Here is a 13,968-nt window from a genome sequence, read left to right on the forward strand (position 1 = left end):
TTGTTTAAAACTGAAAGCCAACGGCTAGGGCTGACACTTACTTAGGCAACAGATGATATAGTTGTCGAAAATTATTTTCTTTAGTAACATAAATCGGAAATACTTATTGGTGAACGGGCACGGCGCTCCAAGCGCCACCTAGCGGCAGGTTTGTGAAACCTGGCGCCAGGCGGCTGACAGTGGACCATATACCCTAACCCACAGTTTACGTTTTGCAAGGTAACTTAACAAAAGACGATGTCAAAATGCTTTGGAGCGCTACGTTTATTTTCAGTCTCATTATAATATCACGTAAAATTTCGCAAGGATTTAAAACCGTGGCTCATTTACATAAATAGTTCTCAGAGTTTCCGCGACTTTCAGAGACTTACCCATTTCAAGTTTTACTGAAGAAGTCGAAATAATCCAAAACCATATGAGATAATGGGGCAGAACAAGATACAAAATAACTTTAAACCAGTGTTAACGAATCGTCTACAGTGCCAATTTCTGACACACATGAGCTTTTGTTTACTTTCCTCTGGGCAGTTTTGCCGCCTTGGTCCTTGTGCAGCCTGTTACCAATATTGAATATCCGTTTTGTTCCCCTCTCTCCTCCAAAGATTTTTCAGAAATGTTTGGGATTCTTACTAATGCGTTGTAGGAAAAGCACTATACAACGGCCTGAAGTAATAGGATTTCTACTAAAAAGTGTGGCAAAAAACCGATCACGAGTACAGGAAATCAAATTCCTATACTCGGTTCGGATTTTTACTACACCGCATTGGCAAAAGAACGAAAAGCATAGGAATTTTCCAAATCATGTATAGGAATGTCATTTCCCATACCGAAGTTGGTACTTTTACCATACGACGGTGTAGTAGAAATGCCATTATTTTTTAGAGTGTACGTAGTTCTACACTCGGTAAGCATACAAATACGCTTAAACTGTACGCCCTTCTTGAAGAGCAAACAGCAGACTTCACAATTTTTATTAGAAAAGCTTAGTTTTTTCTCCATTTTTAACCACTTCAAGGAAAACTATTTGAGTAAGAGGCCAGATATTTGAAATATCTCTCTGTTACTTTGTTACTTGGACCACAAAGAGCTACTCCAAGAAGTACGGTCAGCATAAGACAAAACTGACTGCGTGGCTAGTTGACGGAGTAGGAAGAAAAAATCTTCTACATTGATTCTAAATGTTGAGTGAGCAGAAAAGGCTCATACAAACATCATTCCATATTACATGAACCACTCACCAAAGGGTTCATAACACAGACTTTTAGAACATACTGTCGCTAATAGGAGAACATTGTACGTTAAAATATCAAGTGAATTAATTTTAACATTTTAATCACTTTTCGTACAAATTTTCACCCACACCCCACTTTCAGCCTGCTAAACTGGATGCAACCGACGTAGACAGACCTTCCTATAAATGGGTCCGCTCTGTAGAGCTCTTGCTTCGCTACTTAAAGCAAGTCCAACAACATATACTGATTACAGCGTACCTGCTCATGATGCGGTTGGTTTGATGGTAGTTGATTAGATGAGGGTTGATTGGTTGGCCGATGGAATTCGAAGAGGTGTCACTGCGAGCGAATGACCGACTTGATTCTCTGAAAAGGAACGGAAAAGATAGGGAATATTTAAAAGAAAAGAAGCGGGAACGGAAGTCTGGAATGACCGAAGGGTGAGCCGAGCAACGTTCCGTAGCAAATGGAAAACGTTGCAAGCGATTACGCGGTAGAGAGTGGATGGACGAGAAACGAGAGCGCAAGAGGTGTTAAACGGAAGAACAGCACAGCGTCTGCCTGAATGGGTACAACACCTCAAGCATTCACATGATGGAGCGCTGTAACTGCTTTGTGTCTCGAAAATAGACCATTCCAGTCGTGGCCAAGTGAAGAACAAGAAGAATCACGGAAGACTCATTTTGGGCATTTATAGAGTGCATCACTGAAAGTATGTTGAATTTACTGTACAATAGTCTAACTAACTTCTGCCACGCAGTGCATCACTGAAAGTATGTTGTATTTACTGTACAATAGTCTAACTAACTTCTGCCACGCAAAGAGTCTTCAATATTTAAAGTAAGAGTGCTAAAAAGTTGTCTCTTGTGATTCTGCTTGTTCTTCAATCGGCCACGACTAGAATCTATTCTACCATGGCCGCCTATCAAATAAGAGTTCATTATGTTCTAGAACGCAGTATTTTAATCGTTGATGATGGAAGAACATGAGGATGATAGCACAACCGAATGCCGGTCGAAATTAAACAAGGCAGCGACCATGATTCAAAGGAAGGCAGATGAATAATGTGTTTCCTTCATTTACCAAAAAGTACTTTGACAAAGCTTTAGATTATTCAACAAGGTAGGCGCTTCGGAAAGTTCTTGAACTCATGCAGTACAATGATTCCAAAATCATAGACAGTTTCCGGTTTAGATATTTCGCCCGTCCTTTGCTTGACGACAACTATCATACTCTATTCTACTTCCTGCTCGTCTTCACTTAGGCAACATACCGCAATGTTAAAGAATAGGGTACTTTCGTAGATCCCTGAACCGGAAGCACACAGACACCATGTTGGCGGAAGTAGATCCAAACTTGACATGGGAAAGAGACGTTAGTCAAACGTATCGGCCACACTTGAAAATAAACAGTCGTTTGAAACTTGTTTGCGGTGCATATGAGTTTCGCGAGCAATATTTGTACAGCTCGGCTATAGTTTTAGATCCGAAGAGAGGTTAGTATCCGGCCAATTTGGCGTCTGCTGGTCTGCTTGCTTCCGGTTCAGGATCTACGAAAGTACCCTATTCTTGGTTCCTCGGCTCCTTGAAATTGCCTACATTCAGGGGACAACATACAGCGCTGCGGCACGGACATAATGCGAACTACCGATATGGCGGGAGATTTTGAACTTGGAACATATCAAACAAGGTTTGGGAAGTGAATTTTGATCCTTATGACCTAAATTTCAATGAAGATGCTTCCCATGATTAAATATTGTGGCCGAAAGTTGATCCCAGGCACATGATTGACTACTTTTTGGTGTTCCCAAGAGCTCGGGTTGGGGTGGTCCGACTAAAGCTTTCTCGACATCTTTTATTTTAGACCTAATGTTTTTTCTTGAATTATTGATTGACTATTTTTGTGTTTTGTGATCACTGATCATGTTAACCTAATGTTTCATTAGAACTTCAATGTTACTTCTTCTTGAACAATTGAGTGAAAACTTATTTATGCAGCTCCTTTTTTCTTTGACTTTTTGTACTCAAATGAAGTGAAAAATTAATGTTCCTCACCTTTGTTTAAAATTTGTATTAATTAAATCTTAATATATACTAACAAATTGTTCACTTGCTTGCCCTTATTATCACAGTTAAGAGAGAATTATGGCTGTAGTGTCGATTTCTTTATAAACTGTGATAAGGACGAGCAAGTGAACGATTGGTTAGTATTTATTAAGATTTAATTAATACAAATTTTAAACAAAGGTGAGGAACATTAATTTTTCACTTCATTTGAGTACAAAAAGTCAAAGAAAAAAGGAGCTGCATAAATAAGTTTTCACTCAATTGTTCAAGAAGAAGTAACATTGAAGTTCTAATGAAACATTAGGTTAACATGATCAGTGATCACAAAACACAAAAATAGTCAATCAATAATTCAAGAAAAAACATTAGGTCTAAAATAAAAGATGTCGAGAAAGCTTTAGTCGGACCACCCCAACCCGAGCTCTTGGGAACACCAAAAAGTAGTCAATCATGTGCCTGGGATCAACTTTCGGCCACAATATTTAATCATGGGAAGCATCTTCATTGAAATTTAGGTCATAAGGATCAAAATTCACTTCCCAAACCTTGTTTGATATGTTCCAAGTTCAAAATCTCCCGCCATATCGGTAGTTCGCATTATGTCCGTGAGGTAGCGCCACGGGTCGCCGATGTTAGCAGCAGGCCAGAGGAAGCTAGAATAGAGCAGAGAACCCTGTCCAACATCAAATAGAGGACCAAGTCGAAGTTCGTGAAAGAACACAAAGAAACAAGGTGAAGACGCGCAATGAGCTCACCGGAAGTCGTAGGGCAGCGATGCAAACGCACATGCAAGCAGAATCCGCAAACCCTCTTAACTTCCGGTCTCTCTCTATTCAAAACAAACCCTACACAACTGGGCCCGAAGTGAAAAACGTTGCCCTTTAGCCTTTTATTCACTCGCTTCCGCGACCAGTCACTTGCGAAACGTGGATTGCAGTCGACTACAGCTAAGCGAAATTAAAGGAAAGAAAGAAGAAAGTAGTTTCTTCACGCGTTAAGTTAAGCCGCCGTCGGCTGCCGGGACCGATCAGAGTGAGTGTCCTCCGTACGCCTGGCTGAAGTCGTCTGCGTCCTAACGTGCACCCTACCGTAAGTATGAATCTCTACAACTGGGCGTCCGACGAACGTGGCGGTGCGGATGCTTAGCACGTCTCGCAGATTAGTATGGCACGGAAGACCAAGACAGTAGCTTTCACTGCCTACAATAAGGTATTTTAACGAATCCCTGGTCCGGAAGTCAAAGAACAAAAGTAGGAACCAAAACGGCTTCTGAGCATGCGCAGACGCTGCCTCAGAGTGGAGGGGGGACGTCTGCGCATGCGCAGAAGCGGTTTTGGTTCTTACTTTTGTTCTTTGACTTCCGGGCCAGGGATTCGTTAAAATACCCTATAGGCAGCGCCGATTCTTGTGAGCATCAGCTGGTTGGGATAGCCGTAGAGAATTATATGATGTGAGTACCCCAACCTATCTTTCAGTCCACCTTTGTTCTACCTTGAATAATACAAAAGTCTTCTTAAAATTGTTCTCATGTTATTAACGTGCTTGACGTATCATGAAGATGGTTACAAACCCCCGTCCCCTAGACACACACGCAGCTCTGGCCATTCCCCGTCCCGCCTGCGTAACATAGTTGATAAGCAGCCCAGTTCACTGGCAGGGCTTCACACTTACGATTCTCTGAGGTACACGGTCCATCGAGTTACAGACTCATCGGTGAACGACTAGATAGGATATGATTTAACGCACGTTTGCAGAACTGCGGTCCTGAACCTCACTCGTCAGGGTGCCATCGGCTCATTCATCGTCGTCCTCCTGGTACCTCTGCTTTTTGCCCGCACCAGCTTTTCTCCTGACAGCGAATTTCAGCCGGACGTCACGTGTCAGAGACAAGTAACTGAAATGCTACTTCTGTGTTCACGGTGTTAAGTTCGCTCAGTGACTGAACGGTGCGCAGCTTTGAGCACGTATTGCCCCTCCCCCTCGCCAGCGTAACGCGGCGTTACGCTGGCCCAGACCCCCCCTCCCCCGGGTGAAATGTTACGCGTCAGTTCTGCGTTGATACCCGTGTTCACTGCTTGAGCTTCAAGGATGACCTCTCAACTTTACTACGCGGTAAAAACGGTACCTGGTTTTCCCAGGAGCCCTATGGCGAAGACTTAGGCGATTTCCAGGGGGTTCCTGGGAAATCCAGGAACCGTTTATACCGTTTAAAATTTAACGTGTTGTGCGTAACGCAATGTCTTTCACCTTGCTCAGACAGTTCCCCACCACTTGATGAGCCGATTGAAGGAAACTCCCCTTTACTTTCTACAGTTAGTGGAGTATCTTGCTGCTACGAGGGAATTGCAAGTCAGGTGCCGTCATGTTGACTGCAGGACGCTTACCGTACTTGAAATTCGCTCTCGTATGTATAAGTCAATAGGGTACTTTCGTAGATCCTGAACCGGAAGCATACAGACGCCTGTTGGCGGAAGTAGATCAAAACTTGACATGGCAAAGAGACGATAGTCAAACGTATCGGCCACACTTGAACATTATCAGTCATTCGATACTTACTTGCAGTGCATATGTGTCTTGCGAGGAATATTTGTACAGCTCGGCTATAGTTTTAGAACCGAAGAGAGGTTAGTTTCCAGCCAATATGGCGTCTGCTTGCTTCCGGTTCGGGATCTATGAAAGTACCCTATTCAGTCAACCAGTGTTCGAGGCTGAAGACTTTGCGTGATAGTTTGCGGTGGAAGATGCGCTTTTCCTTCAGGGCAGCGAATCTTTTCTTGAACGCAAGCGGAGTATTAGAAGTTTCATGTGCTGGAACGGATACGAGAGGTGGTGGAATGTTTTTTACCGCTGTTGACTTCTACTGGTTTCTGTCGTCTGTCATTCATAAGTGGCGTGGACTACATTACGATCCCTTTTATGATCCGATAGACACTTGAAGCAGGGCCTGAAGCGAAGAATAAGAAGACGAACATACCGGAAACAGCTGCCAAATAACGCTTATTTATTAATGAGTGTTATTCTCAATCCAAAATTTCAAGTAAGCTTAATTTTTGGATAGACTTTGGTTCAAACCTGGTAAAATCTCCGAGAAAGACAAATTATTCTACTGTTTCCGGTCTGTATTGTTCTTCTTGCTCTTAGCTTCAAGCCCAGCCTGAAGTATCTATTGATCACACGAATTCGCTTGCTAAGATTGTTCACCGTTACGAATTCGCATCACATGCGAGCTCGACTGTTGAATCGGCGTTGAGTTGGGGTATTTCACGACACCTCGGCGACCACTTGAGCAGTAGGAAACTGCTTACGACTGCACAGCCTGAGTTAAATCCGTTGCATGCAAGTCCGCCACTCACCTTGGCGCCCTCAAAGCATTGGACCGCGGTCCAACACCGATTTCTCATTCAAGTTCTCTCCCTCGTACCTGCCTTTCCATCAACTTCGTGATGGTTTTGTTCATGAACTTCTGGCCTGGAGCTCCTTCCCAGTGCGCTATTGGCCCTTAGAGATTGACGTCAAGAGGTTACTTGGAGGGAACTCTTGCCCTGAAGTAGAACAGCTAAACCGGAAGTCAGAGACGAAAGTATGAAGAAATATGCCAGTCCAGAAACGGCCGTTTTGTACTTCCGTTCTTGTGCTCCTTCCTAGCGTTGTTGTCCTAGGTCCAGCGTCTTTCAGTAGTGACGTTTCTGGTGATACGATTGTGTCTCGTTCAAATAGAACGATACAGAGATCTTGCCTTCGAAGAGAAAATATTTAAAATATTGTCAATAATTTTGATATTGTGCCTAAATTGGCATTCAACTAACTAGGACACTCACTTCTAGTCCATTGCCAAATATATTGGGAATGCTGCAAAGTGGTGATCTGGCGATGGGTTTGCTCGTCACCTCTTAGATGGAAAGATTTTTAGTCTGACTCTTTTTTGACGTCACACGACCGTTAGTGCGAAAGAAAGGCTCCACCATTGGGATTGGAGTGAAAGAAACGTGTATTAATCAAAGTGCTTGATGTGTGTGCAGGAACAGGAAATCTGAAGACGCGAAGAGTTTGGAGCAACGAAGAGAGAGGGCGAGCGATTGCGGTCAGAGCGAGTGAGAAGAGAAAAACGTCTTCCCGGCGCTGCTTCCGGATTCCTTCGACGAAGCTCTGTCTTCCTCTCCTCGCTGAAGTTGCGGTGTCCGGTCGTCATCGTCGTCGAATCGTTTGACCTCAGACGGGATTGTGTCCGCCCTTTTTTCTATCCTCTGGACTGCATTTATAAGTCGATCATGGACCCCCAGATCGAAGCCACGCTGAGGACATGGGGATTGGTACACTTGGGCCCCAAATTTGAAGGTAAAACTTGAGCGCCAATATAACTTCGGTAATTACACGGCAAAAACGGAACCTTGTTTTCCTAGGAAGCCTTTGGTGGAGACACAGGTGATTTCCAGGCAGTTCCTGGGAAAACCAGGTTCCGTTGTTACCGTGTAACGCCTACCGCGATTCCGAGACTGATGTATTTATGTCACCACAGATGAGAAGATTGAGTGGGCCACATTCTTAGAGCTGGAAGACGGTGACCTGAAACAGCTGTGCTCGAACTTGAACGATTTGGTGAAGCTGCGTAAGCACCACAGATTGATGCGGCGTCAACCAGAGGTAGATACTAACGGAGCCAATCCTCTATAATTTCAGCAAGCGTTCCTTAATTGAGGAGCAGAATGCTGATTCATCTGGTTTCTCGCCTTTTTACAGTGTCTTTTTCTTTCTTTTCAGTTCTGGCAGGACGTTTTTGTTACCCCGCCTGCGGAAACTCAACCCTCCGAGATGTTCACTGTCGCTGTCAACAGGAATAGATCGGGAAGTCCCAGTTCAGAATCCAGAAACGTCGCAGTGACAATGGTAAGCATCCGAGTCAATGTCTGGGACTCTTTTTCCTTTCATCTCCCATGTCTTGTTTTAACTTCCTTTACAAACACAAGCAATGGAGAGTTTAAAGGGGAACTTATCCGATGACACTCTCATCCTGCTATTGACTTTTTGTACTCGGCACAAGAAGGAATTTGTGCAGCATGAGCGTAAAGAGGATTTCATTACTTCTTTGTCCTCAAGTTTTTTTTTTTTCCTGTTTCCATACACAATGGAGTCAGTCAATGGATGAAGTACTATTTTTATTCAATAAAATGGACAAAGTTGTTTGTATTAACTCATAAAATCCTTTTTATGCTAATGCTGCACAAAATCCTTTATAAGCCAAGCACAAAAAGTCAATATGAGGATGAGAGTGTGCCTGAGAAACAACGAGCAAAATGTGGGCTTCGTCTTAAGAATCTGAAAGATTTCTGTTCCTTGCTGGGTGTCCAATAGAACATATTTTCTCAGAATAAATTGACACCCAAGATTATATTTTTTTTGTTAACACTTCCGTAGAGCCGCGGTGCTCCACTGGCATGGTTAAGTTTGTTGCGGAACTTTTTCGCATTTGAGGTCATTCCGAGACCTACTTCAAGGATTTAAAGTCATTCGAAAGTTGAATTTTGACGTGTAGTGAGCCCTGAACATATCTAATATCCCTGCGAAATATCAGCTGGATGGACCAAGGCCTTACGAAGCACGCGCGCCCACCCACTTTGCTATTCAACGAATGTGACGTCATATTATTCATCGAATATGACGTCACATAAATCATCGAATGTGATCTCATGCTCGTCTTCGTCAGTGTCTGGCTTTTGTTCTGTTCGTTAAAATACGATGTCTCATTCGTTTGTGTGTTGATCGATCCATGTGCAAATAAATGTGACTTCGTATTCTAAAATCCACCCTACGGATAGGGTAAGGTTACCAGACCATCGATCGCTCATAATCTTGTTTTAATCGAAGTCAAGTGTTGGTTGACTACTATTTTTGAATCTAAGGTTGATATTTACCTTACTGGTCCCATGACCTGTCTACTGTGCACGACGAAAATTTTTTGAAGTGACTGCGTTGATTACCTAGCCCATAATCGGAGGTATTAAAAGCACCTTTTTAAACGTTATTCTTCATCGATTTTCGCGCTCTAGTTTTAGGTACCTTTCTTAATGCAACCCTGCAGAGTAGAGGGAGGCAGCTGCAAACTTATCAGCGCCACATCTAACACTTAGTCGTCGCTAGGAAATATGGAAATTTAGAATCTGGTCACAGGTTTTGAGATAGACTCACGAACAGAAATGCACTTTCATTCCAGGACGTGACATCACGTTGAAAGGAACGTGACATTTTGTGACGTTCGTTTCAACGTGATGGCACGTTCCTGGAATGAGTGTGTGATACATGTTTGGAACCCCGATCCATGTTCGGCACTTAACCCTATGATGTCACATTCTTTAAATACATTTCAACGAAAAAACACTTCAGCATCAAAAGTTTTTCAACCCTGTACGAGTGACTCGCCTCGCTATCGCTCAGTCTCCAACAGAGTCACTTTCTTTGTAGGTCGTTCAAGTGACGTGTTTGTTGTTCTTTTTCAAAAAGTCTTTTGAACTGCCCTATTCGATTTAAGGTACACATTAAAAGTCATGGGACATTTTTTGTCCCAAGTTATGCAAGTTTTAGCAACAACGATACAATTTTCATTCGGCCTGCTGGTGACCCATATTTTCCGTCGCACATTCCATTTGCACTGCCAGTCGACAATTTGTCCCTGCCGGCGGTCACAAAACTTCATTACCATCGGATGTGCTTAAAATTGCATTGAACTCGAAGAGTCCCATGACTTTGTGCATAGTAATTAAGGCGGGTTTATGCTGAGTTTTCCTTACGCTAATACGAGTTTCCTTACGCTATAACAAGATTCTTACGAAAAAACGAAAATTCCATCGCGTGTGGTTATATGGGGGCATTTACAGTGCTCTTACGCCATGACAAGCCCTTGCGCTACGCAGAACGGCTACGACGGACGGTTAGTTTTAAGCCTTAATCCATCAGGATGTATTTTTTGGCGTAACAGGCCCTTACGCTATGACAAGTTCGCGTGTCCGACCAATGGGGAGCCGCGTACGGCCGCCTAGCGTAAGCAAACCCGTAATAGCGTGAGGACTTAGCATAAATGGTCACTAATGTTGCCGTAGCGTAAGACTATCCGCGTAGCGTAAGGAAACTCGTATTAGCGTAAGGAAAACTCAGCATAAACCCGCCAGAGTATTGAGAAAGCAGGTAACTTTTGGGTTCTGATGGTTCATTGATTTGCAGGAGACAGAAGAGATGAAGATTGATGAAAATGTCGCCAAGATTGACATGCAGAAGAAGGAAAAGTTGCAGGCTCGGAAAGACAAAAGGAAACAGAAGAAGAAGCAGTTCAGAGCTGAGCGCAGGAGGTGGCGTCGGCAGGCTAAAGAAAACGCCAAAGGTAAGAAAATACCAGCGGGTGGTAACTCGGTAGCTGAAAAAAGCATGCAGACATACTAAGTTACTCAACACTCTTTTGTGCATAAGCTTCGCTCGTTAAGCATGCGTTGTGACATACACGCATTTGTGCGTTAATAAGGACGAAGGTGCTTTGTTGCGCACATCGAAAACGCATGCGCAATCCTCTTGAACAGTCAAGGGGGGACCCTGTGGAAACTTTCAAGTAGGCTCTAAAATAATCCCGGAAAGATGAAGCTTTGCTTTATTCAAAGCTTTTGTTTTCATGCTTCTCTAATTATTCTTCCGAGTATTAAAGGTCCCTAAACTCTACAGAACCTTTCCATTTTCCCTTGTTTCATGCGCTTTTTCCGGTTTTATTGTCCTTACGCCCACATACCCTGTATTTAAGCTCCAATTAAGTGCCAAAAGCGATCATTTTCCACAGATCATAGCGAAATTTAGTCACCTGTTTGTCTTTATTTGGCCAAAAAAGTCACTTTTTTGTCACTATTTTTAAGGGCGCAAAGTCACTTTTCTACACTGTTAAAAAAAATCTTAAAATTCAGACCAATTTTGTAAGACCTAGTGGTCTCATTTCTGAATTAAGACCAGAAGTATTCAAAAGAAGAATCCTCGGATGAAATTTAAGACTTTCGCAGTCTTAAAAGCAAATTCAGACCATCCAGACAAAAAGTCTGACAGGGGTGACTGAAAATTCAGACTTAGTACAAGACCATGTAGTCTGAATCCCTTTTTCAGACTATTCTCCTGAAAAGGAAGACCGATTGATCTTAAATTTCAAACTGGTTGTGTATTTTCAGACCATGGGTCTGAAACGGGAGACGTATTGTTCTGAAATGTCAGACTGGTTGCCTCATTTGACCAAATTTAACCGCAATATTTGAGCGCTCGATACAGAATCTTAAATATTCACGAACAGCCCAAATTGTCCGCAGTTAAACTCCCGCAACACGCGCTTGGTTTGTTTATTTGTGGCCTCCCAGCGTCCAGCGAGCGCGCTTGGAGTCATCGGCATCCTGCAGCCGTGCTCTCAGAGCGGTCCCGTGGTGTAATGGATAACCCGCAAAGCCGACGAGCGAGGATTCGATGGTTCGAATACCAAGATATTCGGAGTTTCCGAGTAAAGAGAACGGCCGATAAGTTACGCGCAAGTTCTATCAAAGACTTCTCTCGCAATGGAGTGAAGGTTCAACGTTACAATTTTGTGTTTTTGTCTGAATTTTCTTCAGACTGGCCGTGTCTAATAATTCAGACCACCTAAATCTTAACTTTGAGACCTCCCAATTCTAAACTTTGAGACCACCCTATTCTAAATTTTCAGACCGCCGAAATGGTCTGAAATTTCAGAACCCCTTACTGTTAATTAACTTCAGTCAAATTTTGTCTGAAATTTCAGAATTTTTTTTTAACAGTATACTATTTTCAACAGCCCCGAGCGCTGGCGACCCTGTTTTCGAACCACACGGTGGAGTAGGGGGAGGCACAAAAAAAATTGGTCATGGTTCCCCACCCTCCCTTAATATAAACTATGTATGTTGGTACAATTTTGTTCGTGGTCTCACACAATTTTTAATACGCGAACTTCTTCGTACAAATTTGTTTGCAGAATCGCACAAACTCGTGTGAAATTGCGTACAATTTTGTTCCAAAAGTACGTGTCTGCCAAATCGTGCGAGACCATGCACGAAAATAGTCTACATAAGAATTAAGTTTCTATTCACATCTTAATCTTTTCTGTATACTGTCTTACAGCTGCGGCTCAGGATGACAATTCAGCTTCCGGTTCCGTCGCTACTGGCGAGGCGTTGCCGCCTTCTCCGTCGGAGGGACCTGTCCCAGGCCCAGTCCCAACTGACGGCGCATCGCCGCCTTCTCCCTCGCAGGAACCTGTGGCAGAAGAAATGGCGGAGACGAAGACCGATTGAGTGAAGTTCTTCATAGTACCACATGTCCGTCTAAAAGTCAAATTATTTTTTCGTTAATTGATAATGAAGCTCACACGTTTCTCATTACATATCAAGTTATGTTATGTAAAGATCACAATATCGGTGTTTGTAAGTTAATGCTTGCGTTGAAGTTTGCCACTTTTCAAGCATTTTTTGGATGGTTTGTGCATACATGTTAGGGATGAAAGTACATATCGAGCATTGCAACAGTTTCTTTTATTGTTTTAATTGTATCATGATTCAAATATTCCATCGAAGAATTGTAAATGGGATGGGAATAGATTTTATGTTTTTGAAAAGTTTTTTTTTCTTTTTGAATTATACTAAAGTGTTTTGACTGAACACTAGAAGCAAGTAGGTTCCTTGATTTTATTCTTCTTCTCTTTTCTCGCATGGACGAAGCGGCTTGGCTTCGTTACACGAAGAAGTGCTTCGTATTCCTCAACACTCTAAAAGCTGTGACCAAGTCCCATGTGCATTTCCTGTCGGCGCAGCCTGTTTTGGCAGTGTAGACGCCGGGGCAGCCGAGACGATCTCCGTCACCCTCGTCAAAGTGCACAAAGACGGCTTGACAGGTGGCTCCCTGCGGGCGTCCAGCAACGAACTCTTTCTTCAAATTTCAAATTTTCGAATTCGAACATGTTTTAGCTGTGTTCCTTCACTGAGAATGAATTGGTCACCACCATCACCCTTTAAATGGGTGATGCAACTTCGTTGCCCAAATTTTGGTGATGAAAATATCGAGGGGCCCTATTCAAAGGATCTTATCTGAGCCTTCCCCCAAAGACAATCTTATCTTAAACGCCGGCAAATTTCACTCATTTTGATCAATCAGAACAAATACGACGGTAAGCGAAACATTTCTACATGCACTTTTGGTTTCTTTGATCTTCTATCTTTAGATTTACTTGAACAAACTCACAAATTATATTGATATGTAGCTGTACCAAATGATCAAACTATGTGAAATTCACCTGCGTTTAAGATAAGATTGTCTTGGGGGGAACGCCCAGATAAGATCTTTTGAATAGGACCCCTCGATATCATCACCTGAAATTTGGTAACAGGTGTTTGGTCGCCCAAATTTGGGTAACGTCGTCGGCGACGCCGTAAGGTTCCCGACGACGTCCTTCCGGGGCCACCACGATGACCGGAGGCCTCAACGCCACATTGCGGGTCATCGTGGTGGCCCCGGAAGAGCGTCGTCGCGACGACGTTACCCAAATTTGGGCGACGATTTTATGACTGTCCAAAATTTGGTCACCGCGGGCTCGTCACCCAAATTTGGGCAACGGTGCGTGCGTTACCCATAGGGCAGGCTCACATCTCGACAAG

The 13,968-nt window shown here is 43.2% G+C and overlaps 1 protein-coding gene across 16 annotated transcripts; it reads left to right on the forward strand.

Annotated features, from left to right (window-relative positions):
• Positions 1-4,008: 4,008 nt before the first annotated feature.
• LOC117642643 lies at positions 4,009-12,990 on the forward strand. 16 transcript variants are annotated; one of them, XM_034381054.1, is made up of 6 exons: positions 4,009-4,030; positions 7,318-7,633; positions 7,815-7,939; positions 8,057-8,182; positions 10,511-10,667; positions 12,440-12,990. In XM_034381054.1, the coding sequence occupies exons 2-6, from the start codon at positions 7,567-7,569 to the stop codon at positions 12,610-12,612; spliced, it is 648 nt and encodes a 215-aa protein (XP_034236945.1). In that variant the 5' UTR covers positions 4,009-4,030; positions 7,318-7,566; the 3' UTR covers positions 12,613-12,990. The 16 variants fall into 16 exon arrangements, with proteins under 16 accessions (XP_034236945.1, XP_034236937.1, XP_034236930.1 ...); XM_034381046.1 differs by lacking the exon at positions 4,009-4,030 and adding an exon at positions 4,137-4,387; XM_034381039.1 differs by lacking the exon at positions 4,009-4,030 and adding an exon at positions 4,668-4,748.
• The last annotated feature ends 978 nt before the right edge of the window (positions 12,991-13,968 follow it).

Source organism: Thrips palmi, unplaced genomic scaffold (assembly GCF_012932325.1).
Source record: "Thrips palmi isolate BJ-2018 unplaced genomic scaffold, TpBJ-2018v1 HiC_scaffold_16, whole genome shotgun sequence".
NCBI lineage: Eukaryota > Metazoa > Arthropoda > Insecta > Thysanoptera > Thripidae > Thrips > Thrips palmi.